Source organism: Phragmites australis, chromosome 9 (genome assembly GCF_958298935.1).
Source record: "Phragmites australis chromosome 9, lpPhrAust1.1, whole genome shotgun sequence".
NCBI lineage: Eukaryota > Viridiplantae > Streptophyta > Magnoliopsida > Poales > Poaceae > Phragmites > Phragmites australis.
The window spans coordinates 4,525,424-4,552,842 of NC_084929.1; the positions used below are offsets into that span (position 1 = coordinate 4,525,424).

General features: G+C 41.2%; 3 protein-coding genes, 1 non-coding gene and 1 pseudogene across 4 annotated transcripts; 2 read left to right on the forward strand and 3 right to left on the reverse strand.

The window, feature by feature from the left end:
• Positions 1-4,827: 4,827 nt before the first annotated feature.
• Positions 4,828-12,822, forward strand: LOC133928485 (uncharacterized; annotated as a pseudogene).
• Positions 6,430-8,039, reverse strand: LOC133928484 (uncharacterized). Its single transcript, XM_062374826.1, has 4 exons — positions 7,882-8,039; positions 7,701-7,803; positions 7,061-7,613; positions 6,430-6,854 (listed from the first exon to the last, which is right to left on the reverse strand). Exons 1-4 carry the CDS (start codon positions 8,023-8,025, stop codon positions 6,827-6,829), a joined length of 828 nt encoding a protein of 275 aa, XP_062230810.1. The 5' UTR covers positions 8,026-8,039; the 3' UTR covers positions 6,430-6,826.
• Positions 12,823-13,227: 405 nt separating the features above from the next.
• LOC133928483 (protein disulfide isomerase-like 2-1) lies at positions 13,228-17,277 on the reverse strand. The gene is made up of 11 exons (XM_062374825.1): positions 17,023-17,277; positions 15,905-15,989; positions 15,629-15,726; positions 15,490-15,545; positions 14,957-15,074; positions 14,834-14,861; positions 14,650-14,741; positions 14,029-14,185; positions 13,814-13,938; positions 13,598-13,697; positions 13,228-13,359 (listed from the first exon to the last, which is right to left on the reverse strand). The coding sequence occupies exons 1-11, from the start codon at positions 17,190-17,192 to the stop codon at positions 13,291-13,293; spliced, it is 1,098 nt and encodes a 365-aa protein (XP_062230809.1). The 5' UTR covers positions 17,193-17,277; the 3' UTR covers positions 13,228-13,290.
• A 2,184-nt stretch (positions 17,278-19,461) lies between these two features.
• Positions 19,462-19,535, reverse strand: TRNAN-GUU (transfer RNA asparagine (anticodon GUU)). Its single transcript has one exon. It is a non-coding gene; the product is annotated as a tRNA-Asn (tRNA).
• A 1,839-nt stretch (positions 19,536-21,374) lies between these two features.
• On the forward strand, positions 21,375-27,202 carry LOC133928486 (dnaJ protein ERDJ3B-like). The gene is made up of 10 exons (XM_062374827.1): positions 21,375-21,676; positions 21,940-22,088; positions 22,210-22,336; positions 23,904-24,021; positions 24,198-24,314; positions 24,392-24,478; positions 26,132-26,191; positions 26,277-26,354; positions 26,631-26,702; positions 26,778-27,202. Exons 1-10 carry the CDS (start codon positions 21,594-21,596, stop codon positions 26,934-26,936), a joined length of 1,050 nt encoding a protein of 349 aa, XP_062230811.1. The 5' UTR covers positions 21,375-21,593; the 3' UTR covers positions 26,937-27,202.
• The last annotated feature ends 217 nt before the right edge of the window (positions 27,203-27,419 follow it).

Sequence of the window (27,419 nt, forward strand, 5' to 3'; positions counted from 1 at the left end):
CTAATGAATTTACCAAATTTTTTATAAAGAAAAACCCTTTTTCGAGATTAATCGGATTTCAGAATTATTTTTCTTTGGGAAAACCAATTTATTGTGCAAGGATGATGTCAGCTGCTGATTGGGTCGAGTTTGCTGACGAGGCTTGCCATGTAGGACAGGATGCTTGCATGGCAGGCTTACATGTGCTGATGTGGCTCGGAAGAAGGGGTATGGGGTGGTTTTAATCGCAGACGAACATGTGGAATCGGACGATGGAGAGGCTCCCTACCTTGGCTTGTGCTCAGGTTGGCGTCGACGGCGAAGTCTGGTGGCGACGCTTCGTCGGTGAGGGCGGAGATGGTATGACGCTGCTCAGTTGTCGACGGTGAGTGGTGGAAAAGACTCTTGGGACGATGGCGAATCCATTTGAGGGACATGTCGGTGTCAAGGTGGTCTCCACAGGCGTGGCAGCGGCGATGAGCTTGGCTGCGGTCAGAGCTTGACGCATATGCTCTCGGGTGGTGCTCTCACACTGGAAACAAAGGGGAAACAATGTGGGGGTGGCGGTGATGCTAGAGAGGGGTATGCTGGGTATTTATAGGCCTAGGAGGCGGATGCGAGCTCGACTAGGGTTTAGGAGCCGACGAGATTAGCGTGAGGGTTTCCTTTTTGCTGAGCTTTGATTTTGAGCGCGATTGATCCTCCTTTCCATCTCTCTGCTCGAGGTTTCCATCAGAGCAGACATGTGGCTAGCCTTCCTTTCTTCGGGCGTGAAATCGTCAGGATTTGTCGGACGCAGTCACAGAGACGGAAAAGGAAAGGGGGCAACGAGAGGAGGGAGAAGGTTCTGACACGTGGGCCCAGTGCGACAGTGAGAGTGGGGGAGTGGCGTGGGCCGACGCTGGATCATGCCCAGGGCGGGGTGGCGTGCCAGGAGCGGCTCTGGAGCGAGTGGGAGGAGGTGGGCGCTTGGCGCTGGGCTAGAGAGAGGTGGGGAGGATCGGGTCGGGGATGGGTTGGGCTACAAGGGGAAAGTGGCCTGGGTGGGTTTTCATCTTTTTATTTTTTTTCTTTCTTCCTGCATTTTCTTTTATTTATTTATTTTGAAAAAATTATTTTGCAAAAATTAGGGATGTCACAATTAAGCGTCTAAAGTATTTTTTTTCTTCACGCCTCTGATCTTGTAGTACCAGCTCACATAACCCCTTGTGGCTGGTTTTGTGAGTGGTTGTCACCATATGGCATCCATGTCACTTGGTTTTCCACCATGGTTGCCACATCATATCTTCCACATGCAGCCCTTCTCTCTTGCCTCTCGTTCCTACATAGCTGCACGCTCTCGCCGCCTCACTTCTGTATGGCTGCATGCACTCGCACTCTATCTTATTCCAACATCTATCTTCAACATGCTCCTCTCTATCTCTCTCCAACCTCTCGCACCCTCTCATTCCTACCAAGAACGCAAATTAAAGCTATCACTTCCATCTGCTTCTCTACTGATCATGTCCATGATATCGTTAATGGCTAGTTTATCCCACAAGAATATAAAAAAGCATTGGAGTATTTATTTATAAAAAACCTTTAATAATGATTAGTATTCTAGTAGATGTAAACTGTGAATACAACTCGACTTTACCTAATGATACCCACTAGCCTAGTTGTTTCAAGCACCGCCACCTCCATGCTCAGAGACAAATATATTCTCATGGTTGTACAAGTTTTTGTACTCACTTTTGTGTATTTCATTGATCACTCTTGGGTCCCTTATATGTGCAATTTTCAGGAATGTGACTTTGGAGGAAGGAAATAGGCGCAATTTTCAAATTTTCAGGGTAAGATGCAACCCAGGTTGCCCACAACGTAACGGTACAGCTACTAGTCTTAGCATCTACGTCTCTTAGGTTCACGTAGAATTATGCCGATGTCATTTGATATTAATTTAGCTTCATTTTTTGAGATAATAATTTGGCTTTTTTACATAAGCTAAAAAGAAATTGTGCTTTCACAACAAAAAAGGAAAAATAGAAGAACTTACATTCCCAAATCAACATACATGAACATGTGCAGTAAGCAAAATCGACATAATTGACATACCCAAATGCAAGGATAAAAACACAACTTTATCAGTTATAAGGCTAGCCCCAACGGATTCCCTTTAGGGACCAAAATCTCGTCGTGAAGGGATTTTCGTTTCCTTCAGCGCTCCAACGGTTTCTCTTCACAGTTCCCTTCACGACGGGATTCCCAGGGTCATTCCCTTCAGGACGGGATTCTCTCTCCTTTCCCTTCGCGATTCCTCTCGAAGGCAAGCTGCTGGAGATGAGAGAAAATAAAGGGAATCGGGAGGGGAACGAAATGAAGGGAATATGGTTGGGGATGGTCTTAACTTATAACTTATACAACATAAATAATTCCACCCGATTGTTGTCTGGGTTAAACAGTACACGGTTTCCTTTAGCCTATTCAACTTGGTTGACTTCATGATTTATTTTAGTTTATGATGGGATAATAGGCAGGGTAACATGTGATCCCCCAACACCACACTTATCAGCAGTGCCACGCCGAAGCTTCACAAATCTTTTGTCGCCTACCTAGGTCCATAACTATTCTTTATTCTCCAAACCTTATTCTCATCCTCATAAGTATCATATCTGATGACAGGTACACAATGTTTCATTGTGTCAACATATTTCTCAGCAGGAGGCCAGTCCTCAGTCTCTATAATACCTTACATATATTCTTTTATGTAAAAGTGTTCGACATCCACTGCCACAAGTTGCCTTGACATAGTCTTCATCAGTTCCTCCTCACTGTGCTAAGATAAATAATAGTCGTGGATATGAGAAGCTCACTTCATCCCTGAGCAACACCTCCCATGCTTGTGGGTTATCTTTTTCACTCATGAGTCCATAATTTTTAACAAATTCAAATGTCTGGTAAAGGAAGACTCCATCACATCCCTTGCTGTCTATATCCTATATCTTCAGCACCAACATGCCTGACGGCAAAACCGATCACATGTTGAACAGACAAGGAAACAAAAGTTCATCCCACTTAATCTTGTGCATGCTAGTCTCATGCAACTATCTCATACAGTTGCATGCACAACATTAACTAGGACGAACTTGTTTCCCTATCAGTTCATCATGTGATTAGTTGTGTCATTAAGCGTGTTAGTATATCGAGGGCATAGAGGGTAAGAGATGTGATAGAGGCTTACTTTACAAGGAATTTGAATTTGTTAAATTTTATAGACTCGTGACTGAAAAAAATTACCCACGAACATGAAAGGTGTCACTCAATGGGGGATGAAGAGAGCTTCTCATATCCACAACTATTATTTATCTGAGCCCATTGAGGAGGGACATTGTGTCAAGGTAGCCTATCGACCACTTTAACATGAAAGGATACAGGGGAGGTATTATAGAGAGTTGTGTTTCATAAATAAATACTTCAATGTTTTTTTTTATATTCTCATAGGATGAATTAGATGTTGATGATATCATGGACATGGTGGGTAGGAAAGCAGATGGAAGTGATAGCCTTGAGAACTTTTTCTTTATCACTCTATTGCTGGTGGAACTGGCTCAGGTTATTTAATTGGCTCTCATATTTTAATATTTTTTTCTTTGCATTTTGTCATTCACACTCTCACTTCTATGTAAATTGCTGGACTGTAATTGAAGTGTTTCTTGGTGCCTAACATATGATTCATAGTACATGAGATGTTGCCTTATTCGTTTCAAAAAATGGGATGTTGCCTTATTAATGACAAGTTGACATGGTTATTATACTGTCACTTGTCTAATTTCGTCCCTATATTGCCCTTGTTCATTCAGGATTGTTCTTAATCCTATAGATATTTAGAGTGTGGGAAACATGCAAAGAGCGTTTAGATGCTACATAGAAAAAGCATAGGATTCCAAGATAGAGAAAAATAAGCATGAGGTTGGACCTTATGCTTTATACTTATTTTCCTCCGAAACTCTTATAAAACAATGCATTCTATAGGAATTTATAGGCGGCAATCTTTTGTTCCAAAGACATTCATATGAAAATTTCTTAACCTCCAAATTTCCTCAAGTTTTCCTCAATTTCCAAAGGGGCATTAATTCGTGTATGCCAATGAAACGTAGGTTGCATAAACTAATTTGATATTTCTTTAGCTGTAGTTCGTTTTCATGATTTTAAAAATTAGGAAAAATGTCAGCAGATATGAGAGGGTGAGGGAATATAGAAATACCCTCTAATGTCTCATTTTCTTCGCCTCTTTCCCTCCTCTATTTCTTCCCTCACATCCACTCTCTCATCTCTCTTGTCTCCTCCATAGTTGTCGCCCTCCCCAGTCCCAGGTTCGATACTGGTGCGACACCCCTACTTTCATCATTAAGGAGGAGGGGGAGCAGTGAGAGGTCAACGGCGCGTGGACGGCAAGTCCTTTTAGCACCTCGATATTTGGTTGGTCGTTCCGCATGTGCTCTTTAAAAGGACGATGTCGAGGAAGGAGCAGACACCATCTCCAAATCTGTCCTCACCCTAGCTCAAGGACACGAGAGGAGCTCAGAAAGAGGAGCACACATGGAGGAGAAACACCATTCCATATTGCGGTTCATGCATTAGACGGATCACTGAAAATTTTAAACTCAAGATAAATTATGGCGCACAGTATAGTTCCACAGGGAGGCACCGAGATCGTTGGCCAACCACAAGAGAGAGAAAAAGAAACACCTCCCCTGAAATACGGTGAGCTCAGCTCCATATGCGAGCCGCTATTTTAATGAGCTTGTGCCTTGTCTGAGCTCTCTCTCTCATCCTACCCCAAGCGCTATGGATGGCGGGAGGGGGGGGGGGGGCAACGGCAAGGCGTCAATGTCGCTGCCGTCCTTCGGAAGCAGCAGCGACAGGAAGTGCGGGCAGGACCCGAAGGAGGACGTGTACGTGGACAACCTCCACTCCCACAAGCGGTACTTCAGCGAGGTCGGTCGCCCATGCCCTTCTCCTCCGTGTCCGCACCTCTGTGTTGGTTCTTGATGCGGGTGTTTTTTGGGTCTGAATCGGGCATCAAGGCGGCTCCTTTCTGCGGATTCAGGGTGGTTTCTTGGATAATTTGATCTCTGTGTAGCGGTTTCTCAGTATTGTCACGTTGGTCCGTCTCTGTTTGATGGTGAATTTCTCGAATTGGAGGGTTCCTTGTACAGGCTTCATGGGATCTTGTTCTGTTTCTTGAGGGTTTAGAGCTAGCTCACTTTGGTGACGGGTGCGTCTGTTTCTTTATTTATTTATCTTCTATTTTGCTCCGATTTGTGCTTCTTTGGCCCGAATTCTTGAGCGGTCTTACAACCTAGTTTTTGCCTGAATCGCTATGTTCTTTTCCTCTTACCCTGTGCTGCTTTTTTCTCCAATTCTTTTGGGTTCCGTTGGTGTTTTGGTTGTTCCAAAGCTGCATTTTTGCGGGTGTTAATTGCTCTTTACCCATTTATTATTCTCCTCTCGAATCAGAATAGCTGAGCAATTTGTTCCAGTGTTTTTACTTGTCAAACCCATTGGATTGTTAATCTTTTCCCCTGTGTATTGTTTCCTAATCAGCTAACTGTTGCAGATAATGGCGTCCAGTCTGAATGGATTGTCTGTTGCCTGACAACATCATGGAGTCACAGAGACTGCTTCTTGCGTCAGGTTTGTGTGCTCTGATTGCGTATGCATTCCTTAGCACGCATTATCTATCGATGTTCTTCATGTATGCATATTCCATCTGGTATTGTCGAAAATTGGGTTTTAGAATAACAAGATGGCAAGACAATATATACATGCTCGATCCCGTGCTATTCACCAAAATTAATGGTTAGATTGATTTGTGGAATGAGGCAAACAATCTTATTGTTTCATTTAATTTAAGCTATAACGTAATCCATCATTTCATGAAAAAAATAAAGTTCATTCCGATTTAATTTCATACCTATGCACCCCAATTCCCTTTTCATCTTTGGAGAAGGCCTGACGATTTACTTAGAACTTAGGTGTTATGTGCAGGGTGCTGTTCACACGTAACACGTAGGGTTACTGTTGCGCGTGAACAGTATCACAGCATCAGAGGGTCCTCGAATTAGGATTTATCTATTCAGTTTTTTTTAGTTTGAATCAAATTCGTTGAACTCATCCAGTCAGTAGTCTCAGAAAATTTCTCTTCTGAATCGTTCGTGTGGTGCTGTTTGGATCCTAAACCTCCCGTAAGGTTAATTATTTACAACGATCTGGTTGCCCATAAAAAAACAACAATCTGGTTGCCCATAAGTTGTGCTGGTGCTTGTTTTGGTTGATAGTGCTAAACAATTCAGTTAATCATGTAAGGATCTGCCCTGTGCGCCTTTGGCTCGTTGACATGATACGCAAAACAAAGGTACTAATATTGTGAGATGACTTCTGCAGGTATTACTTATCTCTCTAGGATTGGTGCTTAACTCACTGGCTTATGATGTTTGAACCTGTACCTATGGTAGATTGCAGACAAAGGATATAATGGTGTCATCATCTGCTCGAACAAAGGAAAGCCAGCCAGGCTAAATACATTTCCATACTTAACATCACTCAAGGTGAGGTGGACCCTACAAAGGCACATTGTTCTCCAATGGATTTTCTAGTGCAATGTGGTTTTATATAGGTCAAACTGAATAATGAAGTAAGGTTTGTCAAATACTGATGCCTAATAACTCGGGAGTCACACACACGTGGTAAGTAACTTGATCTAAATTCTGAATCAAGAATTCACTGCAAAACATGAAAATGCCACAGAAGGAACAACGATACTTGTGCAGATAATTAGGGATATATATATACCTGCTTCACGGCCTCACTGGCAGTCACTCTTGGATGTCCTTCTTATACCATCTCCAACAGTTATCTCAAATTTTCATCATCAAAACATTATTACAGTATCCCCTATCACTGTTATAGCATCCCCTATTTTTCTACTGTAGCAGCACTGGATGGAGGATCTGTCGGAGATAAATTTCCAGTGCTACAGTAAACCGCAAAACACTGTGGTCCTGGAAAAGTAAGATTTGAGAACTCTCTTGGAGATGACCTTATCGACCCATTTTTGACGTACAGGACCCTCCCCTGAGCAATCATAGAATCGATGTGGTCAAGGTACTCCTCCCAGGGAAAGTCGCCACGACGGCCCAAGTTATTCCACTCTTCCTCAGTCCAGTCCGCATATTCGTTAGTGCCAAAACGGGCACCACTTCGCTTTGATGCGTTACGCTTGTCGGCATACTTCGCCCTCGCCTCGAATACTTCATACCGCCGGGCCTTCTCCTCCTCATTCTTGTATGTCCGGCCATACTCCTTCATCCAGTCATCGAACCTTACCTTCATGGCTGCCTCGTCCTTCATGTCATCCTGCTTCACGGCCTCCCTGTCAGTCACCTCCTCGATGGCCTCCTTATCAGACACCTCTTTGTTGTAAAGAGGCCTCCCCTCATGATAGCTTAGAGAGCTGAGGTAATCTAAGTACTCACGCCAGGCAAAGTGTCCGTCTTTGTCCACGAACCTTGCCTTGAAGGCTGCCCTCTTCATGTCCCCCTCACTGATGGGCTTCTTCTCAGGCACCTCCTTCTTGCCGGTCACCTTGCCAGCTTCAGGTATGAACAGGTGGGTGGTGGTTCATGGCTAGGTCACATGCAACAAAGCTAACGACAAGGAATCGAAAGGCAATTTCATACCTGACTCATCTGTATCTTTCTTGAAATACAGAAATCCGAACAATCCAGCCAACGCAGCCACGGCTGCAGTACCAAGAGCGCCATCGCCAACGGCAAGATGCCTCTGTATCGGGATGATGAGAAACATGAGCCGCGAGTGAAGAAATTTTCGATCTGAGATCTGGGAGAAACGGAGACTCACGAGGGTGTGAAGAGAGCGTGCTGGCCTTCCCGCCGCTGCCGCCGCCTTGGAGACGATCCCCGACGAGGACTCCGCCTGCGCGCTGGGGATCCCGCGTGGCAAGAACCTCCGGGTGAGGAGGGAACCCAGGGACCCAAGGGACATGGTCTCTATCGCTCCCTCTCTCTCCTCTGATGCTGTTTGGTGTGAAAATGGTCTCGATCGCTCCCTCTCCTCTGATGCTGTTTGGCGTGAAAATTTAGTCTCCACGTACTGTTATAAAATACTAGATTAAAAAGAGCTAAAATAAAAAAAAACCAATATGGTCGAACTTCCCTTGCTTCGTCGTCGCACGGCCCAGATCGTGCACCAAGCAGGCCCAAGTCAGCCCATAGATGAGATTTTCAATTTAGGTGATCCTTTTGTCATTGGACGCTTTTACACTCAAACCCTAACTATAAGAACCCACTGCATAGCATCTATATCGATAATTCAAGCATTATCAACATCATTTGTCCAATTCTTCAATGTAACAGTCAGCTTGAAGAATAGACCTAGTTATCGTAAAGATTTATATTGTTCCTGACACTGCATCACTTTAACTGTTTTTTTAACAAAAATATCGCAATAAACTTTGGTAAAAGTTTTGGCTTGGTTGGTAGGGGATAGCGTTTCACTTCCACATGTCATGGAGTTTCGCAAGAACTCTGAACAAACTAAAAGATTTGCTAGTTTTAAGTGATTAAATCTTGCTTTCCTCTAAATCGTCTATGAAATTGCCTATGGGTTTTAGGGTTTACCAAGGTTACATTTTTTACTAGGCTAGAAAATACTGTGGTCCCCATGTTTGTAGGTCCCACTAAGTTATTTTTTTTCTATGTTAGAAAAATCTCGGATAGATCTACATCCAGAATACTTATGATAGCTAAAGGAGTCGCCTTAAAGCTAGATGGATCCTTAAAAGAGTGGCTTAAACATAGCTATTAACTCACCTTAAATTATATTAATCCAACTAAATTTAGTTATTCCATTTGTGGTGGAGGTAAGAGTGATCCAAGATGCATTAGTTACAAGAAAATTGCGAGGAGCATGTAGGATTTGACGAGTATAAAATAGATTGGTAAGGTTAGTTTAAAGTGAGGTCCCGATGCTAGAAATCTAGGAAGAATTGTAAAAAATATAGGATTATTAAAACATAGGATTAAAAAAACATAGGATTGAAGCGACCTAATTTCTTAATCCTATAGATATATAAAGCGTGGGAAATATGTAAAAGAGCGTTCGGATGCTGCACAGAAAAAGCATAGAATTCCAAGTGAGGAAAAATAAACATGAGGTTGGACCTCATGCTTTGTACTTATTTTCCTCCAAAATTACTATATAATAGTGCATTATTTAGGAATTTATAGGTGGCAATCTTTTGTTCAAAAGACATTCGTACGAAAATTCCCAGACCTCCAAATTTCCTCTAGTTTTCCTCAATTCCAAAGGTGTCATTAATTCATGTATGCCAATGAAACGGAGGTTGCATAAATGCCACTGCAATTGGCCGATGAAGCTTTTCATTTGCCACTAATTTGACATTTCTATAGCTGTTGTTCATTTTCATGATTTTAATAATTAGGAAAAATGTCAGCAAATATGGGAGGCTGAGGGAAGATAGAAATGCCCTCTTTCCCTCCTCTCTTTCTTCCCTCACAGCCATTTTGTCTTCTCTCTTGTCTCCTCCATAGTTGTTGCCCTCTCCAATCCCAGAGCCGGTGCTGGTGCGGCAACCCCCTCCCTTCATCAGGAAGGAGGAGGGGGGGGGGGCAATGAGAGGTCGGCGACGCGCGTGGACAGCAAGTCCATTTTGCCACTCCTCAATATCTGGTTGGTCGTTCCGCATGGGATCTTGGTCTGTTTCTTGAGGGTTTAGAGCTCACTTTGGTGACGCGCGCGTCTGTTTCTTCATTAATCTTCTATTTTGCTTCGATTTGTGCTTCTTTTGCCCGAATTCTTGAGCGGTCTTACAACCTAGTATTGGCCTGAATCGCTATGTTATTTTTCCCTTACCCTGTGCTGTTTTTTTCTCCAATTCCTTGGGTTCCGTTGGTGTTTTGGTTGTTCCAAAGCTGCATTTTCGCGGGGGTGTTAATTTCTCTTTACCCATTTACTATTCTCCTCTCGAATCAGAATAACTGAGCAAATTGTTCCGGTGTTTTTACTTTCTTGTCAAATCCATTATTAATCTCTCCCCCCCCCCCCCCTGTGTATTGTTCCTTAATCAGCTAACTGTTGGCAGATAATGGCGTCCAGTCTGAATGGATTGTCTGTTGGAGATTCACTGCCTGACAACATCATGGAGTCACCTGCGAGGTCAGAGACTGCTTCTTGCGTCTGGTTTGTGTGCTCTAATTGCGTATGCATTACTTAGCACACATTATCTATCGATGTTCATTTATGCACATTCCATCTTGTATTGTCGAAAATTGGGTTTTGGAATAAAAAGATGGGAAGACAATATATACATGCTCGATCTCGTGCTATTCACCAAAGTTAATGGTTAGATTGATTTGTGGAATGAGGCAAACAATCTTATTGTTTCATTTAATTTAAGTTATAACGTAATCCATCTTTTCCTGAAAAAATTGTCCTTCATTCCCATTTAATATCATACCTAGGCACTCCAATTCCCTTTTAACCTATTCATCTTTTGAGAAAGCATGTCAATTTACTTAGAACTTAGGTAACAAGAGTCGAGAAATACCAGTGGCAGTTAGAAAATCTGCCAACAGAACAACAAAGCTTTGTTTTGTTGATGTAACCATGGAGGGTTTAATGCAATTGCTACCAAATTTAGAATACTCGCCTTTGTAGCAGGGATGCTATTGTCAACATTGGATTGCCCTTTCTAGACCCCATTTCTTCCTCTAGTTAACTGAAAGTTATGTTTACAATGTAGCCCAAGGCACCACTACAACACAATATTTGGTAACATGAATTGTTTAATTCGTCATAACAATTGTTACTAACTTCGTGCTGATTTACATGCTATGATGAAACATTTAGGTATGGTTTTGCACTACACATGGTTGCAGAAAGTCTTTCATCTCTATGCCCAGTAAGCAATCTGGAGATTCTGGAGATTGTCTGATCTCTCACATGATTACTTCAATTGTTGCACCCACATGTCAGCATTGAACTTGTAGCATATAAAGCTCTTGGCATGTTCCAGAACATGTCGAGCTATTATGATATAATTAAGATTATTACTCAAAATATGCCTATGGCTATGAATGTTGTTGTCCACGACACTGTCTTGGTAGTTGGTTAGCCATGTGGGAATCATGCTCAGGGAAGCACTTAGTGTGATGATAGAACATCTAGTGCAAGAATAAGCTTTCAGCATTCTCACTAGTACCATTAGTATTTTGTCAAAGATACACTTGGAAGTGTCAAGACTCATTCTTGTAAGTTGTGGGTTTATTTAGTTTGATTTAGTAATTCTACTTCTCAGCGATCATATTATACTGTACTTCCGGTATGCATTTCATAATGAATGTTCATACTTTGCCTTTGCCTCCTTTCAGGGATGAGATATTATCCCAGTACTCACCAATGTCAGAAGACTTGGATGACTACCCGTGCTATGACACTCAATTAAACCCCAATGTGAGTCAAGCCGATGCAATGGTCAGTCCTTCAACTAGTCCAATGTCATCTCCTCACCGTGACCAGAAACCACAATCTGCTTTGTTACCTTCAAACCCATACCCTCTCCCCCGGCTGCTCCCTCTCATCAGTTGGTCTGCTCTCATGCTCGCCGTGGCTCCGACAATGAAGGCCGGTTCCCGTCCTCGTGAAACGACATGTGCCATGGGGCAGACCTGAGGCGAACAGCATTACTGCGGTTGGTGCAAATGAGGGTGCAGGGACCCCATGCATTTGACATGTCATTCAGGATCAGACAAGAACAAGAACATACTCACGAGCATGAAGATGAACATGACCATGAACATCTGGAGGGTTTGGAAGGGGCAGAAAGATTGCCGCCTTGCAGGAAATCAATTGATGATGAGGATGGGTACCAAAGGCATGACCATGATTTCGGGCAACAAGAGCATGGGATAGATTACATTAGCAACTGCGCATCAGATGATTGTCCAGGTGACCCAAATTTTAAGCAAGAAGAGAAGAACCGTGGTAAATTTTACCCCAGTATGTATAAGAATAGATAGCACAGGGAACATACTATGCTATTTTCATGTTGTGATTTTGATGGTTGTCTGATCTATGGTTGTCTGAATACTCACATTGTAATGTTTGAGTGAAATTAACCATTGGAAATTAGGAATGTGGCAATGCCATCTGATTCTACCTCTGCTCAGTCTCAAAATGGTATGTCTTGGTACATTTTTCCCCAGCATAACAGCACATCCCACAGTGGAGTTCACGGATGATGGACTCTCACCTATCCATTTACGGCTCATTTTCAGGATGCAATTTGAGGCCGGAATCTTGCACTCATCAGAAACAGTTCGATTATTGCAGGAATTGACATAAAAAAAATTGTTTCAAATGTGCATGAACTTCACAGTTAGCGTTCTGAACTGGAGGCCTGACCATGATTTTGGACGACCAGAGCATGAGATTGATTACATTGACAACTGCACATCGGATGATTGTCCAAGGGACCCAAAGTTTAAGCAAGAAGATAAGAACCATCATAAATTTGATCAGTATGGATAAGAATAGATAATACAGGGGACATACTATGTCACTTTCATGTTAATCACTGGGTAACTCTACTTATTCATGCTGTAGTTTTGATGGCTTTCTGATCTACTGTTGTCTGTAGTTTGAGCATCCGTCTTCAGAATACTGACATTTGTAATATTCGAGTGAAATTAACCATTGGAATATTGCAGTGCCTTTTGATTCTATTTTTGGTCAGCCTCAAAATTGTATGAACTGGTACATTATTCCCCAGCATAGCTTATAGTTCTAGATGCAACTCGAGTGCCAAAACTAAGGGCCTGTCTAGCAGGTAATTCCCATGCAGCAAGCTTACAGAGTGACCAATCGAAATAAGACACTTCAAAATTTCATCTTTCACTAGATTAGAACAAAATAACCTGTCCAAGATGAATAACCAACTTATTGGATTAAAAACAAAGTACAGTGTCGTCATGAGATGGCCACATAAACCTCGTCTGTCTGTTCTTACGTAAACTTTGAGTACCAAGTCAATCCGCCTAACCAGAGAAGTAAAGAACAGAGAAGGGATCGCCGAGCAGCTGGTTGCAAGTTCGTTCAACACAAAATTCCATTAACTAGGTCTGCCACTACTGGACTCTCACTACCACCTCTCGCGGATATCATCCCGTTTTCGTTGCACTATTGACTATAACCCAATGTGAGGTCAGGGCCGGTGGGTCATCATCACCTTCAAGAAGAGAATGTCGAAAGAATGTTCTTCTTGATGACGAATTCATCAGCTTTGGAAGGATTGATTGACTGCAATACAATGATATATGCAAATTAGTTTCTAGCTAAGTAATATGATCTATGGCTAAATCAGACTGTTTAGTTTCTCTTTCTGTTTGACCTTTCTTCGTCACTTTTTCTGTATATATTTAATCCCTTTTTAAAAATATATATATATAATGTACTGTGGGGAACTCCCCCACAATTTTTTGCTTCAAAAAAATATGATCTATGGATTAAATTGGGTATGGAAACTTTTGTTGCTCACCTTCTCCAACATGCGTTCCAGCCTCTCAGTCTCCTTTTTAGTATAGTCAGAGCCCTTATCCATAATCTTCTTTGCAGTGGTCACGTAGATCTTTCCATGTCTGGTTTAGAAGAAAAGGAGTTACTACTCGTATTTCGACAATGTTATTACCTACATAAACCTGAGAACAATCGAGTAGCTTATAAACATAGTGGATGGAGAGATGAAAGTTAGTACTTAGCAGCAGAACCAGTGAGCTTTGCAACATCCTCTTCCATTTTATAGAGGACTTCCTTCTGCTTGTCACCTGCAGCACTGAGAAACTCCTTCACAAGAGGATTCAAGCTTGCCACAACCCCAGCCTACAGAAACAATGAACAGAATGTATCAGATTAGGGATTATGTATTCATCCAACTTAATTCCAAAGTGCATTTGCTTATGTTTGACCAACCTCTGAAGTTAGTTGACCCTTTGAATCCCGGCTGGTGCCACACTTCTCATTAATGAACTTGACAAAGTCATCCAAGTCCCGGCCACCATCATAATCTTCACCAGCTTTGTTTCCCTTAGGGAAGAACTTCAATGTGGGGAAACCAGAAACACCATACCTGAAAATGTGACATACTATTAAATTTTCTCATGTTATTATTTTTAGTTATCTAGGAAAGATTCACTTGGAAGTAACTATTTCCTAGATACCCATGCACGGGACTGCACTGCATGGTTGAATGAATTAACCCGGAAAATCCCTAAAAAGGACCTAAAGTGAAGGATTTATCAATGGATAATGTTGCTCCAACACCTAACCAAAGAGCTGAAAGGACATGCACAGCCAAACTTTCAGAAATTCAGATACAGTTGTACCAGTTCTAACAGTCCGTCAAAGTACAAAAACATCACTTCCATGTTTCCTCAGGAAAACCGTATAGTACTATAACAAAAGATATTAACCGTTCCATGTTTCCTAAGGAAAACAACATAGCATCACAATATAAGATGCAATGACATTAAACTAAAGAGAAAAAGCTAATGTATATGACAACCACTGAAATAGACAATTCAGAATCCATACTTCTCAGCCAAGTTAGTGTGCTTGTCAGCATCAAGATTGGCAATCACAACACCCTTGTCCAGCTTGAAAACTGAAGCAAGCTTCTCATATACCTAAAACAAGTACAAGTTTGTGTTTAGTCTAGCAAAATATGAAGATCCACTGCAATAATTTGGAAACTTCAAAGCTAATAGTATCTACTAACCGGAGCAAGATGCTTGCAGTGACCACACCTGTAAACAGAAGGGCATTCGATGGAATTAATTTTCATTGAAATAGTGTGATGGAAAGGATAAAGTTGGACAGTAAATTGATCATAATAACCTACCATGGGGCATAGAACTCAACAAGGACATCTTTGGTTTCATCAAGGACAATTGAGTCAAAGGTCTCGGGAGTCAGGACCACAACACTTGAAGGAACTGCTGCTATCTTTACATTGGTACCTGAAAGATGCACATTAGTTGCTAATCATCGATTCTTCAACAAGTAGTACTGGATAGGATTTCAATCAAAATAAGATGCGAACATATGCATAAAGTAGCCACAAAATTAATTACAGGAGTTTTTCCATCATAACAAGGTGCTTATCCAAGATTAAAGTGATAAACTTCCCAGAAAAAAGAAGTGTATGAATGTTACCAACAGCATCCATAAGTTAAAAAAAGGGGCCAAAGGATGGCAGTAAATAGCGCATGTTGCTAATTTCAGTTGATGTTTGTTGCTCGAGATTTAGTGTTCCTATGGTGAAAAACTCATAAAATATTCTAGATAATCTGTTTCATAGTCCACTGATTTGGTAATTAACAAGCAAGAAGGCAAGGTTGAAAACTGTTCTTAGCAACGGGCGTTAAAGCCTACCTGCTTCAGTGTTAACAAATTCTGCAAGGGCTTCCACAGTACGTTGACCTTCATACCTGCACAAGAGTAGATTTAAAATTAATTAATCGCAATAAAGAAATTCTGGCCAAGTAAACAACAAAGAAGTATGTATTCTCACTTCTTCGGCTCCAAAGAGCCTTTGGGAAACCATTGAAGTGTAGGGTACCCTGAAACTCCATACTTGCTGCACAAACTCTTGTGCTCATCGCAGTCAACCTAGATAGCAGATAGAGAACAACAGAGTCAATTCGTCACAGCAAACAAATGTGATTAGAGGTTCAAGACAAATCTCCATAACATAGAAAATTGTGGGATGTAAATGAAGAAAATTGTTTCCATGTAAACATTCAAGTGTGGTGATAAATACCAAAATTCCGCAAGAAATGATATGTACCTTTGCGATTAATACTGATTTAGCCTTCTTGAAACTTGCACCAAGTTTTTCATACTCGGGAGCAAGCTTCTTGCAGTGGCCACACCTAAAGAAACAGCAGAAGATTATTAGAAAAAAGAGCCAGACCATAAGCTCATTAAAAAAACAAATGTTAGAAAATTTTGCAGATATGGCTGGTATATATATTCTCCTATGCTTCAAACAATTATTACTTATTTGTATCGCTCAATCTGATTGGCAACACTATCTCTTGCTGGAAGCTTTCCTCAATAAATTTAATTCACGCAATGAAGTTCCTACAAGAACTACTCAAGTAGAACAGGACTAAAATTTATCCCGAATCCTGACTTACATAACCTAAAAGCCATTTAGATGTTCCGTACCATGCATCATATTCTTCAGATTCCTTAACAGTTTTAGGTCACCTTAAAGTGGATGCTTTACTCACTAATGCAATGAACATCCAAATATCCATTACTTCATGAACTACCAGCTAGGCAGCCACTAAGATCACCCAAACATAAGATTGACCCTTTCTTTGTACAATCAAGTAGTGAAGACTCTCCTAACAGTAAAACCTTCCCCATTCTCATGAACATGCAAAGAAACTAAATCACTAGACATGTTACAGTTCTAGAAAAAAGCAGCCAAACAACACAAAACTGTAAATCTACATGACCCAAAGGAAAGATCCACACTTCCTCAGTGCAACACCGGCCCATATCTACTAGCCAACGTTTGGGATCCCAGTTTGCAAGAACTACTGCTTATCTGCTACTAAGCTAAGAGAATTTCAAAGACAAGCATCAAAAGGATCCACAATTTCCTACTCCCCACGGGTACAAAGCTCATCGCTGAGGCGGCTAGAGATCCAGACTTCCTAGCACAACGGCAACCCGATCTGCCTCTGCCTCTGACCTCTCTAGAGCATCGAGACAGTTGAATTCCCGAGTTGCTACGGATTTAAGAACGAGCACTAGTGGTTTGGCTCATCCAGCGGGGTGACCATGACACATTCCATGAGAAAAGATCCCAGCGTTGCGGCTCCCGACACGAACCAACAACGGAGCCAAGCTATGGAAACACGTCGTGGCCAGAGAGAGGGGGGATGCGCGAACCATGGTGCGTAGAACTCGACGAGGGCGCCGCGGTCCTGTCCGACCTCCTTCTCGAAGGTGGACTCGGTCAGGGCCACGACCTCGTCGCCGTCGGCAGCGGCCGGGGAGACCACCACGGCAGCGCCGGCGAGGAGGAGGAGGAGGCCGAGGGAGATCTGAGGAGGCGCCATGTGATAAGACTTTGCGAGCTCGAATGAAAAAACGGGGAGTGAAGCCGATTAGGCACTGGCATTCGCTTCTTCTTTTTTCACATGTGATCCCCGTGGTATACTATTTGTCATCTAGTCCATATATAGGAAAAAATATAAAAACCCCTCAAATTTCATTCGTATTTTGACTTCCTAAAAATTGTTTTTTTTTTAAACCATAAAGGTTTGATTTTGTTGAAAAACATCCCAAAAATTAAAAAAAAATAAAAAATCACAATTTTTTTTTAAAAAAACTAGAGACAATTCTAAGACCTTTTGTAAAATTTATTTTCAAAAATAATACCTTTTGCATCATATTTCATGGAGAGTAAGTTTAAAAAAAAACATGCAGCTTATTTATTAATTCGAGTTAAATGCATAGTTAATTATTTACTAATCCAAAAATCATGAAATAAATTTTTTTAGTCTTCTTACATGATCCTCTGTCTTCTAAAAATACATGAAATCTTGAAATAGTTATTATAACGTGCAGGATTGAGTAATGTGTTGCAGATAGATTAATTCATAACTAATCCATAACATCTCAAAATTAGTGAAACCACTTTTATTAGTTTATTTAAATAATTATTTGTGTAGAAAAAATAATGGTAGACATGAAAAAGTTAAAATAACATGAGTTAATAAATGAGTTGCACATTTTTCTTTTTTTCCCAAACTTCCTCTTCATGAAATATGATGCAAAGGATATTATTTTTGAAAACAAATTTCACAGACGGTCTTAAAATTATCTCTAGTTTTTTTAGAATTTTTTTGTGATTTTGTTTATTTTTTTGAATTTTTGGGGGTTTTTCAAAAAAGTCAAACTTTTGAGGTTTTTTTTGCAACAAAATAATTTTTGGGGGGGAAAGTCAAAATCCAAGTGATTTTGGGGGTTGCATTTTTCCCCATATATATACTTAGGATTATCTATATGTCATTTTCAGTAATAATTGTCACTTTATGGAGGTGGTAATTGAGCAATTATTCCCTAATTAAGGGTTAGTTAAAAAGTAACAGATTGTGGGGCTACGACACGTGATGACGTGAAACGTATGCCCGCAAGAGGAGCTGCTAGGGAAACATATGGAAAAAAATCGTTTTAAAAAGAAATAATGGAATTTTTTTTTTCTTAAGGGGGAATCCAGTTCTAGGTGATTTCCACAGCGAACATAAGTTCAAAAGTGATATGGATGAAATTATAAAATCCCACACTTTCTAGATCTCGGTCAACTGGTTTTCCTCGATTGCTCAGTCGACAAGTTCGTCTGCATGATTTGCTTCCTTGGGCGTTTCTTCGGCCTGGGGCTTAGAGGGATGCCCACAGGACGACGAGGGCGATGGAGGTGACAGGAGAAAGCGGGCAGGACTAGGGAGCGAGATGCACCGGAGCAAGAAAGAAGAAGAAGGCTGCAACAAATTGGAGGTAGACAAAGACTATTATATGGTTTTGACCCCTATGATTCATAGACTAAATGAAATGCTATTTTCAAGCAATTGAAAACTAACCTCTCCCATAAAATCCATATCATTGCCATCTCACATAGGTGTTATAATTGTTTTTCTCCTATAATGACTAAAATGGCAGGCGCGCCTCATCACACCCGTGACTATTTGTTTATTTTTCCGGGGTCCAATGCATTCGGTATATGTGGTTCTTACGTCTGCGATAGTCAATAAAGTTTGGGTCGGGTTCTCGAGCTTTCCTATTGTAGATGGACTGCTCAGCACTAGCCAATTTGGTGGCGTGCGAAGGGCCAGGGGCGAGGGGCCACGTGGACAGGTGGATAGGACTCGGTCAAGATCTAACCGTTGTCACCGCTAAATCGTTGGAAGGCTCCGAACAGTAACCTAACGCGATCCAAATGGCAGTACCATTGGCTAACATTGGTTAAAAGGCACAATGCTGGTGGCCTACTGGCCTAAGTGACACAACCGATAAAATCCAAGTTACACTTATCAAACACAGTCTAACAAACGTACAATAGTTGAATGGCATGGATTGTAGGGATCTTTAAATGGAACAAATTACATGGTTTCATAAAAAAAAAAAAAAAATCTGCGGTGATATATGTTTCCTTAAAACTGACATCGCGCAATGAAATAAGACCCAGTTAACTTGCACGAGGATCCACAGTGCGTTTAGTTGGATGACTCGCATCAAGTTGAAGAAAAATAAGACTCAGTTAACTTGAGCAAGCAAAAGCAATCATTCAAAGTGTTTGCCATCCTCAGGGGGCAAAAAGAATGATATCGCTAGAAGGAGGGCTCGAACCTCCGACCTTGTGGTTAACAGCCACACGCTCTAACCAACTGAGCTACTCCAGCTGAACTTGGGATTGAACTCTATACATACATTTTCAATATGAAATTCCTAGTGAATTTAGTGCACACGACCTTTTGATCACCCTCATCTTGAACGTTTGTGTTAGGTACTTTCTTTCTTTTTTATCTGAGAACTTTGAATAGCATTATCTCGTAAAATGTAAATGCAATAATTTGAGGTCTCGCTAAAAAAGGAACTTATTTTGATAAAGCAAGCAAAGAGCAGAGACGACATGACTTGCTACAATAGATACCTGAAACCTACGTGAAACTGTGATTAAACCAGCCTAAAATTAACCTAGGTTTAAATGAAACATCTCAGAAGCTTGCATGAAACGTCTAGCTAGCTAAAGATTTTGGGGATGAAACTTACATGAAATAATCCTCTGATCCTATTGTCTGATCAGAGGTAGATGTCATGATAACTCATGTTTTAGATGAAATCACGCTACATAAAAATCTACAAAAGGGTTCGATAAGATCATATGGGTGCGATATCGCAATGTTAAGCACAAAAAGTTGTCAGCAATTAAGCATGGAATAGAAAAGGATTTTGCATGTCAGCACCAAAAAAACATGACTAAGGGGTCTGTTTAGATGCAAAGTAATTTAAGAGTTTTGTGGAAATACCTTGGTTTCTGAAAAATACCGTAGTATTAAAAACTTTGAGGCGTTTGAATGAAACAAAACTGTTGTTTTGTAAACCGTAGTATCTCAAATACTATGGTATTTTAGGAGTTTTGAGAAATCCACTCACAACTTTTTCTAAAACTGAGTTCAACTGATCGCTCCCCGTACGCACGCATTGTATTGTGCGTGTGTCAGTGCATTCTGGAGCACATGATCGTTCCCTGGCCCTGGTTGTTACGTTTCCAAATATCTTGTCAGAGGCTTAAGTTACATAATTTAGCTAGGGACCTATTGTCTGTGATTAGCACTATTATATACAAGATTGTTTTCCCCCTATAATCTGGATTTATCTATATGCAGGCTAGTGCTTCTCATGCGTATATCATTTAGTTTGAATTTAATTAATAATGTCTAGTTCACAACATAGCTATTTCTAAGTTAAATACTATATCAAATACTGCAAGCACCAAACACGTCATGGTTTTTGCCAAAACTGCAAAAAAAACTATGGTATTTCATACCTACATATCTTAAAATGTGGTTTTAAAATATTATTGTTTTCAAAAACTGTAACACTCAAACATGCCCTAAAATTTTTACCGAACTTTGTACCTTTTGACAGGACTATCTCATAAGGCTAAACTTGCACATAAAAATTTCAAAAAACCATTTCTTTTTCAAATACTTGTTGCAAAATTAAAAAGAAAAGAGCACAGAAGGAAAACGTAATTCTCAAACCTGGGTAAGTTCTGCTGAACCACACCTATCATAAAATTACACTTATATATAATAACTTTGCGACATATATGTTATATACAATATTTATTTTGGAGAGAGACACTTTACTACCAACTGTATTTTGTAGCCGTAAATTTTGAAACATATTTTGAAGTTTGGAGGCAAGATACCTCTAGGAATTATGCTCTCCACATTTCGAACGGGGCTTTATAAGGACTGTAAATTTGTAACAGGTCCCTCACCTGATTAAACTGGCAGTAGCTTTCGTCCGTCCTGGTCAACCCCCTGACCCTCGGTGACGTGTACCCTGCGGCAGTGCACCTAGCAATTCTGGCTGACCACAAAAGCGCGACCCATATCCACGTGGAGCCACCCCATTCGCCGGAGAGCCCAACATCCCGCCTCCCATTGGTCCACGTCACGCGCTCCACGTCCCGCGCGCGCTTCTGCCCCGAAGGAGCACCCGTTTCCTTCTAGAAAGTTTTAAACCGGCGAGAAGCCACTGACGAAGACGAAAGAAGGCGACGCCGGCGACGACGAAGAGGGAGACGACGAAGAATAGCTGCACGCGCGCGCGCGTCTCTCCCCGCTTGGGCACGCGAACCCTAGCCCTAGCTCGCAGCCGCCCGGTGGCCGGAGGAGTGTGACACTGAGGAGGGAAGGGGTGGGGTGTCTCGAGGAGGCGGGAGTGGAATGGCGGCGCCGGGGAGGGGAGGGGCGGCCCGGGTCGCCGCCGCCTGCCTCGTCCTGCTGCATCTCGCGGCAGCGATTGCCGGGTACGGTTGGGATCAACCGTCGATTCTCGCGGGGTTCCATCGAGATCTCGAATCTTTTAATTCGCTGCCCGATTTGGCGTTCAAATACCCACTTTTTTGTCATCCTGATCCATTTTGTCCGGAATTCACAGCTTTATCTACTGATTTATTTCGTCCATTGTTTGTCTTGATTGCATCGGGGTTGAGATCTGCATGGTCGATTCCGTTCAGTTGGATCAATAACACATTTGGATTTGATTGAGATTTTGTTCGTGATGGAGCAGGAAGAGCTACTACGACGTGCTGCAGGTGCCCAAGGGCGCATCGGAGGATCAGATCAAGAGGTCGTACCGCAAGCTCGCCCTCAAGTACCACCCCGACAAGAACCCCAACAACGAGGAGGCCAACAAGCGCTTCGCGGAGATCAACAACGGTACGACTAGCCTACCGTACTGTTTAATGGATGAGCTGAATCGGACCAATTGGGCTGCAAATTGGGGTGCTTGGAGGGAGGGGGTTCGTTGATGATATTTGATAAAGGTGTTGTCTTGCAGCGTACGAGGTGCTGACGGACCAGGAGAAGAGGAAAATCTATGACCGGTATGGCGAGGAGGGGCTGAAGCAGTTTCAAGGCGGGAGAGGTGGTGGCGGGGGGATGAACATTCAGGACATATTTAGCAGGTGAGGCGAATGCTATGGAGCGTCTGTTTTTTTTTTCTTTGTCATCTGAATCTTGCCATGCCTAGGAGATAGTGATGGACGCTTTGAGGTACTGAGATATGTGCGACACATCTAAGCTTTTGCAAATTTAGAGCGATCTTGGAAAAATAAGAAAGTAGAGACTTCCAACCGGCCAACTAGAAGGTGGCTATGATGTACTAGTATTTGCTACTGAAATATTAACGAACATGCTTACGTTGCCCCTAGGTTGCTGTGTATGTCGCCATAGATATTGCATGGCATCAATCTCTAGTTTACAGATGATGCAGAAAATTGTGAACATAGCAGGTGAATATATAGAGTAATCTGATTCATATGCACTTGACTACACTATACAAAACGAACTTCATTCACATGTGTTAACTGGCAAAAAAGCTCTTCACATTTGTTGTGGACGCATTCATTGGGAAGAAGTACAGGCGCAAGAAGAAGGGTCAGGCCCAACCCAGCTCAGCGTCCACGGCTTAGAGATAAGCCTAGTTATCCTTAATCAGTTTGATAGTCAATTTGTTATTTTCCTTAGCCATCAAGTTAGAGATAGATTCGGTTGTTAGTCAAGGTTGTTAGCATATTTGTTAGGGCTGGCTCTATTTAAAGAGTTCAAGCGCATACCTTTGGATAAAGCAAGAATTAAAGCCCAAATCCACATAAACCGGCTGCTCAGAGCCTCCTAGAGAGGGCGAGTACGCCTCCATCTCTTGCTACCCTTTTCCAATCCACTACCCATATGAACATTTGAGTTGGAATTTTCCCTACAGCATCCAATTGCCCATAGAGTATGGTACAATCAGGAAATGTATTAGGATTTCGCAGAGTTAGTGGTAGGCTGATAGCACACCGACACCTTAGTGGCGCTGCTATCAAGTATCAACAAATGAATCAGTTGACTGCTCATCATTCCAGTGGAACACGAGTAGTGTTTGGGAAGATTGTGGGTATGTTGGAGAAATAATTGTATTTCCTGCATATGAACTGATGCATTTGAAGCATTATCCTAACAAGCAAATATCGTCATGCCTAATTTACCATAACTATATACGTACTATCAGACCATGAAGTGTCGAATCAGCATATGAAAAGTGTCGTTTTTCACATCAACACAGTCCCTCCAAATACAGTTGTGGCCACAAATTTCTTTTGTCATGTACGTATAGAAGATAGCAAAAGTACACAACAAATACAAAGCCTTTAGTCCCAAGCAAGTTGGGGAAGGATAAAAGGCAGGAAAAGTTATAGTGTTTTCAAATTTTCAATCTCGATATAGAAAACAACCAAAGTTTGAATGGTTAGACCGCAGGTCCCCAGCAATCCAAAATGACGGTTTTTTTTTGCCGGAGGGAGTATATGACCAGAAATAACTTGGTTGGGTGCCTTTTTGCTGATCAATATGTTATCTCGTATTAGCTTTAGTTAGATGCACCTCAATTGCCAAACCTAATAATTTGTTTGTTTTCATTGCATCCTGAATCATTGCACATTAGTATTTCAGTTCTTCACTTTGCTGATATATTTTTTCAAACTTTTTCAGCTTTTTTGGTGGTGGTGGTGGGATGGAAGAGGAGGAAGAACAGATCCTAAAAGGCGATGAGGTGATTGTTGAACTGGATGCTTCACTAGAGGACTTGTACATGGGTGGTTCATTAAAGGTAACATGGTTTGTCTAGCTGGGACACAAAAGTATAGCTATGTTTTCAACTTTTCACCTTGCTTTTATTTATTTATTTGTCCTGCAAGAATTCCAAATCATGCTTTCAAAAGTGTTCCTTCTAGATATTATGCCTGGCATTTGTTAAGTAGGCAATATTTGTTTCATGTGCGATAGGTTTGGAGAGAGAAAAATGTCATAAAGCCAGCACCAGGAAAGAGGCAATGCAACTGTAGGAATGAAGTTTACCATCGACAAATTGGTCCAGGAATGTATCAACAGATGACTGAGCAGGTAATTTTCTAATTGCACCGTGCATGTCCCTTTTTTAATCGATTTTTCTATACTGAGGGTGTTTGCTATTTTCTAAGGTCTGCGACCAATGTCCAAATGTGAAGTACGTACGAGAAGGTGATTTTTTGACTGTTGATATCGAGAAGGGAATGCAAGATGGACAGGTATAAAGCGAGTGTTTTATTTGTCCTCCAGTTCTTAAACTTGGATGTGTACCATATTGTTGTATATGTCTTATATTTTCTCAAGATTAGCTAGATTATATTTACTTTAGCTTATGTGAATTTAAGTATATAGCGCATATTGTCTACATCTAACCATTTACTCTATTAAAATGCCACACTAAATGTCTTAAACAATTACTTAAAGATAACTATTTGATTATGATCACTTAGGGTGTATTTGGTTGGAGGGCGAGGTTGGATGGGATAGGGCCATTCATGTTTTTATGGATAGGATGATCCAATTTTCTATTTGGTTGGTGGGATTATAGTGGATATGATGAGTTAGTTTTTTGTTTGGTTGGTAGGATTAGAGTGGATATGATGATCCATTCATATTTATGTGCATTCCATAAGCATTTGGATGAATTTGTTCATGTTTGAATTTGTTTAAATTCAAATTGAATTAAATAGAGAATATCACATGAAATGATAAAACACATAAATAGAGCATGAACTCACTTTTTCACCAAATAACCTAGGGTTGAAAACATTTTTATAAATTAGTACATCACATAAGAAGAGTATTAGTGAATTTTCTCAGATTTTTGGGAATTTATTTGAGGTATTAAAAATTGCTAGAAGTTACAAAAGTAGGATTATTTGGAGAATTTTAATTAAATATTGGTTCATGATTTTTGGATCAAACCAATTAAAACGAGTTGATAGTGAGTTCTAGTTTGCTCATGAAAACGTTTAGAATTTTTAGACCACCCTTGTACTTCCAAATAAAATTGAGAGTTAAATGAAAAGGATGTACACACACGTACAAAGCTACTAGCTAGCTAGCTTCTGTCCAGAGAGAAGGCGAAGTCGCGAACGCTAGTGCTGCAGAGTCACTGGACGCGAACACGGACGGCCTTGTCCGTTTTTTTTTGAGGGATCGACTCGTCCCGAATCTTGCCAAATATTCTCCGACGTTGGATGCCCTCATCCACTTCCATCCGCGAACCAAACACCAGAATGACATCAAAATCATGGACGGAGCGATCCCATCCATGTTGGTACATGGAACTAAACACTGCCTTAGTTGCTTAGAATTTGTCAAAAACAGGGAGTATTTAGAAATACTGGCTTCTTATTGTTTGCTAGTGCCAGCCAGTGTTGCTTGTGGCCTGCTAAGGTTTGAATTGTTAGCAGTTCTTGGAGCCTTGGGCTTATGTAGAATTAGAATGAATTAGTTTCTACGACTTCTGTTGTATGTTTGATTTACCTATAAGAGAATCCTGCGGAAAATATGCAGTTAGTGTTACTGATTTGTGACACTACAATGGGCACGTATGTGCCTGTTCCTTGCTGAGAGCTAATTTGAACGCTATCATCAGTTTTTTTCTTATTTTACTTGAGACCATGTTTGTTATATTCTGCCTGAACAGTATGTTCTGAACACGGATGCATCTAGGTGTCACTCTTTCTGGATTGTTGAGTTTACCCTTGCCTGTTATAGACTAATGCTCACAGCCATAGATAGGCACTTTGTAAGAGACATTGAGAAAATAAGTGGTTTATTATCAGATGAATCCATTTACTATCTATAGCCTGTAGGTTCTACTTTACTTTTATTTTTGATTTGGCAGCACAACCTGATTTTTGCAGGAGGTTCTATTTTTTGAGGAAGGCGAGCCTAAGATTGATGGGGAACCTGGTGATTTGAAGGTTTGCTTTGTCCCTATGTCTGGTTGGTTTTAATTTACTCTGGAGGTACTAATTTTTCCCTTCAATAAAATAACCTTCTGAGCAGTTTAGGATTCGAACAGCGCCACACGAACGCTTCAGAAGAGAAGGCAATGACCTGCATACAACTGTTACAATCTCCCTGGTACTGCCCCTCTCTTCTCTTGTCTGTACTACATCTTGACAGAAAAGGCATGGTCATCTCACATGGACCAAAGAAATTTTCTGTGGCTGCTGACTGGACGAGTTCAATACAAGCCATGTTTGTAATTTGGCTACTAATTTAGCCATTTGTACCTTTGAAAATGCATAATCCTCTGAACCCAACTTCTACCCATCCCATAGTTCTCACTAGTTTTCCCTGCAAGAAGCATTGTCAGCCTCGCTTGAGATCCCCTCTAATCACCTTTTGCTGTTGCAGCTGCAAGCTCTGGTTGGCTTCGAGAAGACCATCAAGCATCTTGACAACCATCTGGTGGAAATTGGCACCAAGGTAAGTCACAGCCACCAAGCAACAAGATTTTTGTCATCTACTACAGGTCAGCTCAATTTTATCGGAAATTTGCAGGGTGTCACTAAACCAAAGGAGATCAGGAAGTTCAAAGGTGAAGGCATGCCGTTGTACCAAAGCAACAAGAAGGGCGACCTGTACGTATCATTTGAGGTGTTGTTCCCGAAAACCCTAACCGACAACCAGAAGGCCAAGCTGAAGGATGTTCTTGCGTAACTGCTGTCATTTTTTTTCCACTCCTGTGCTGTTGCTAGTTGTCTGAGGCAGGCACCTCGAGGAAATTTTCCAACTAGCTTGCATGGATAGAAGCACCGGTTGCATTCTGTGTGATTTTGCTTTGCTAATACAAGCAGCTCACTTTATTATTTCCTTGTTTTTGTCATCACCTTAACAGCTCAGAGTAGTTGTAGAAAGTGTAACGAAGTTTCTCAGAATATTTGTACTGTTAGAACTTTGAATATATTGATTACAGAGTTTTAGTAGCTTGTACTAAAATTTTACAGATCCAAAGCAAATTAGGATCATTTCAGAAACTTTTGTAGACCATGTGTATTTAAAGTTTTTGCAGCCGACAAACATGGGCTGTAGCAGATGGGACAGCCATTCCAAGTGTAGAAATCAATGTTTCATTTCCCGCTTTATGAACATACAGTAGATGTTCTATTCCTTCGTGAAAACATTTCACGTTTACGAACCCAG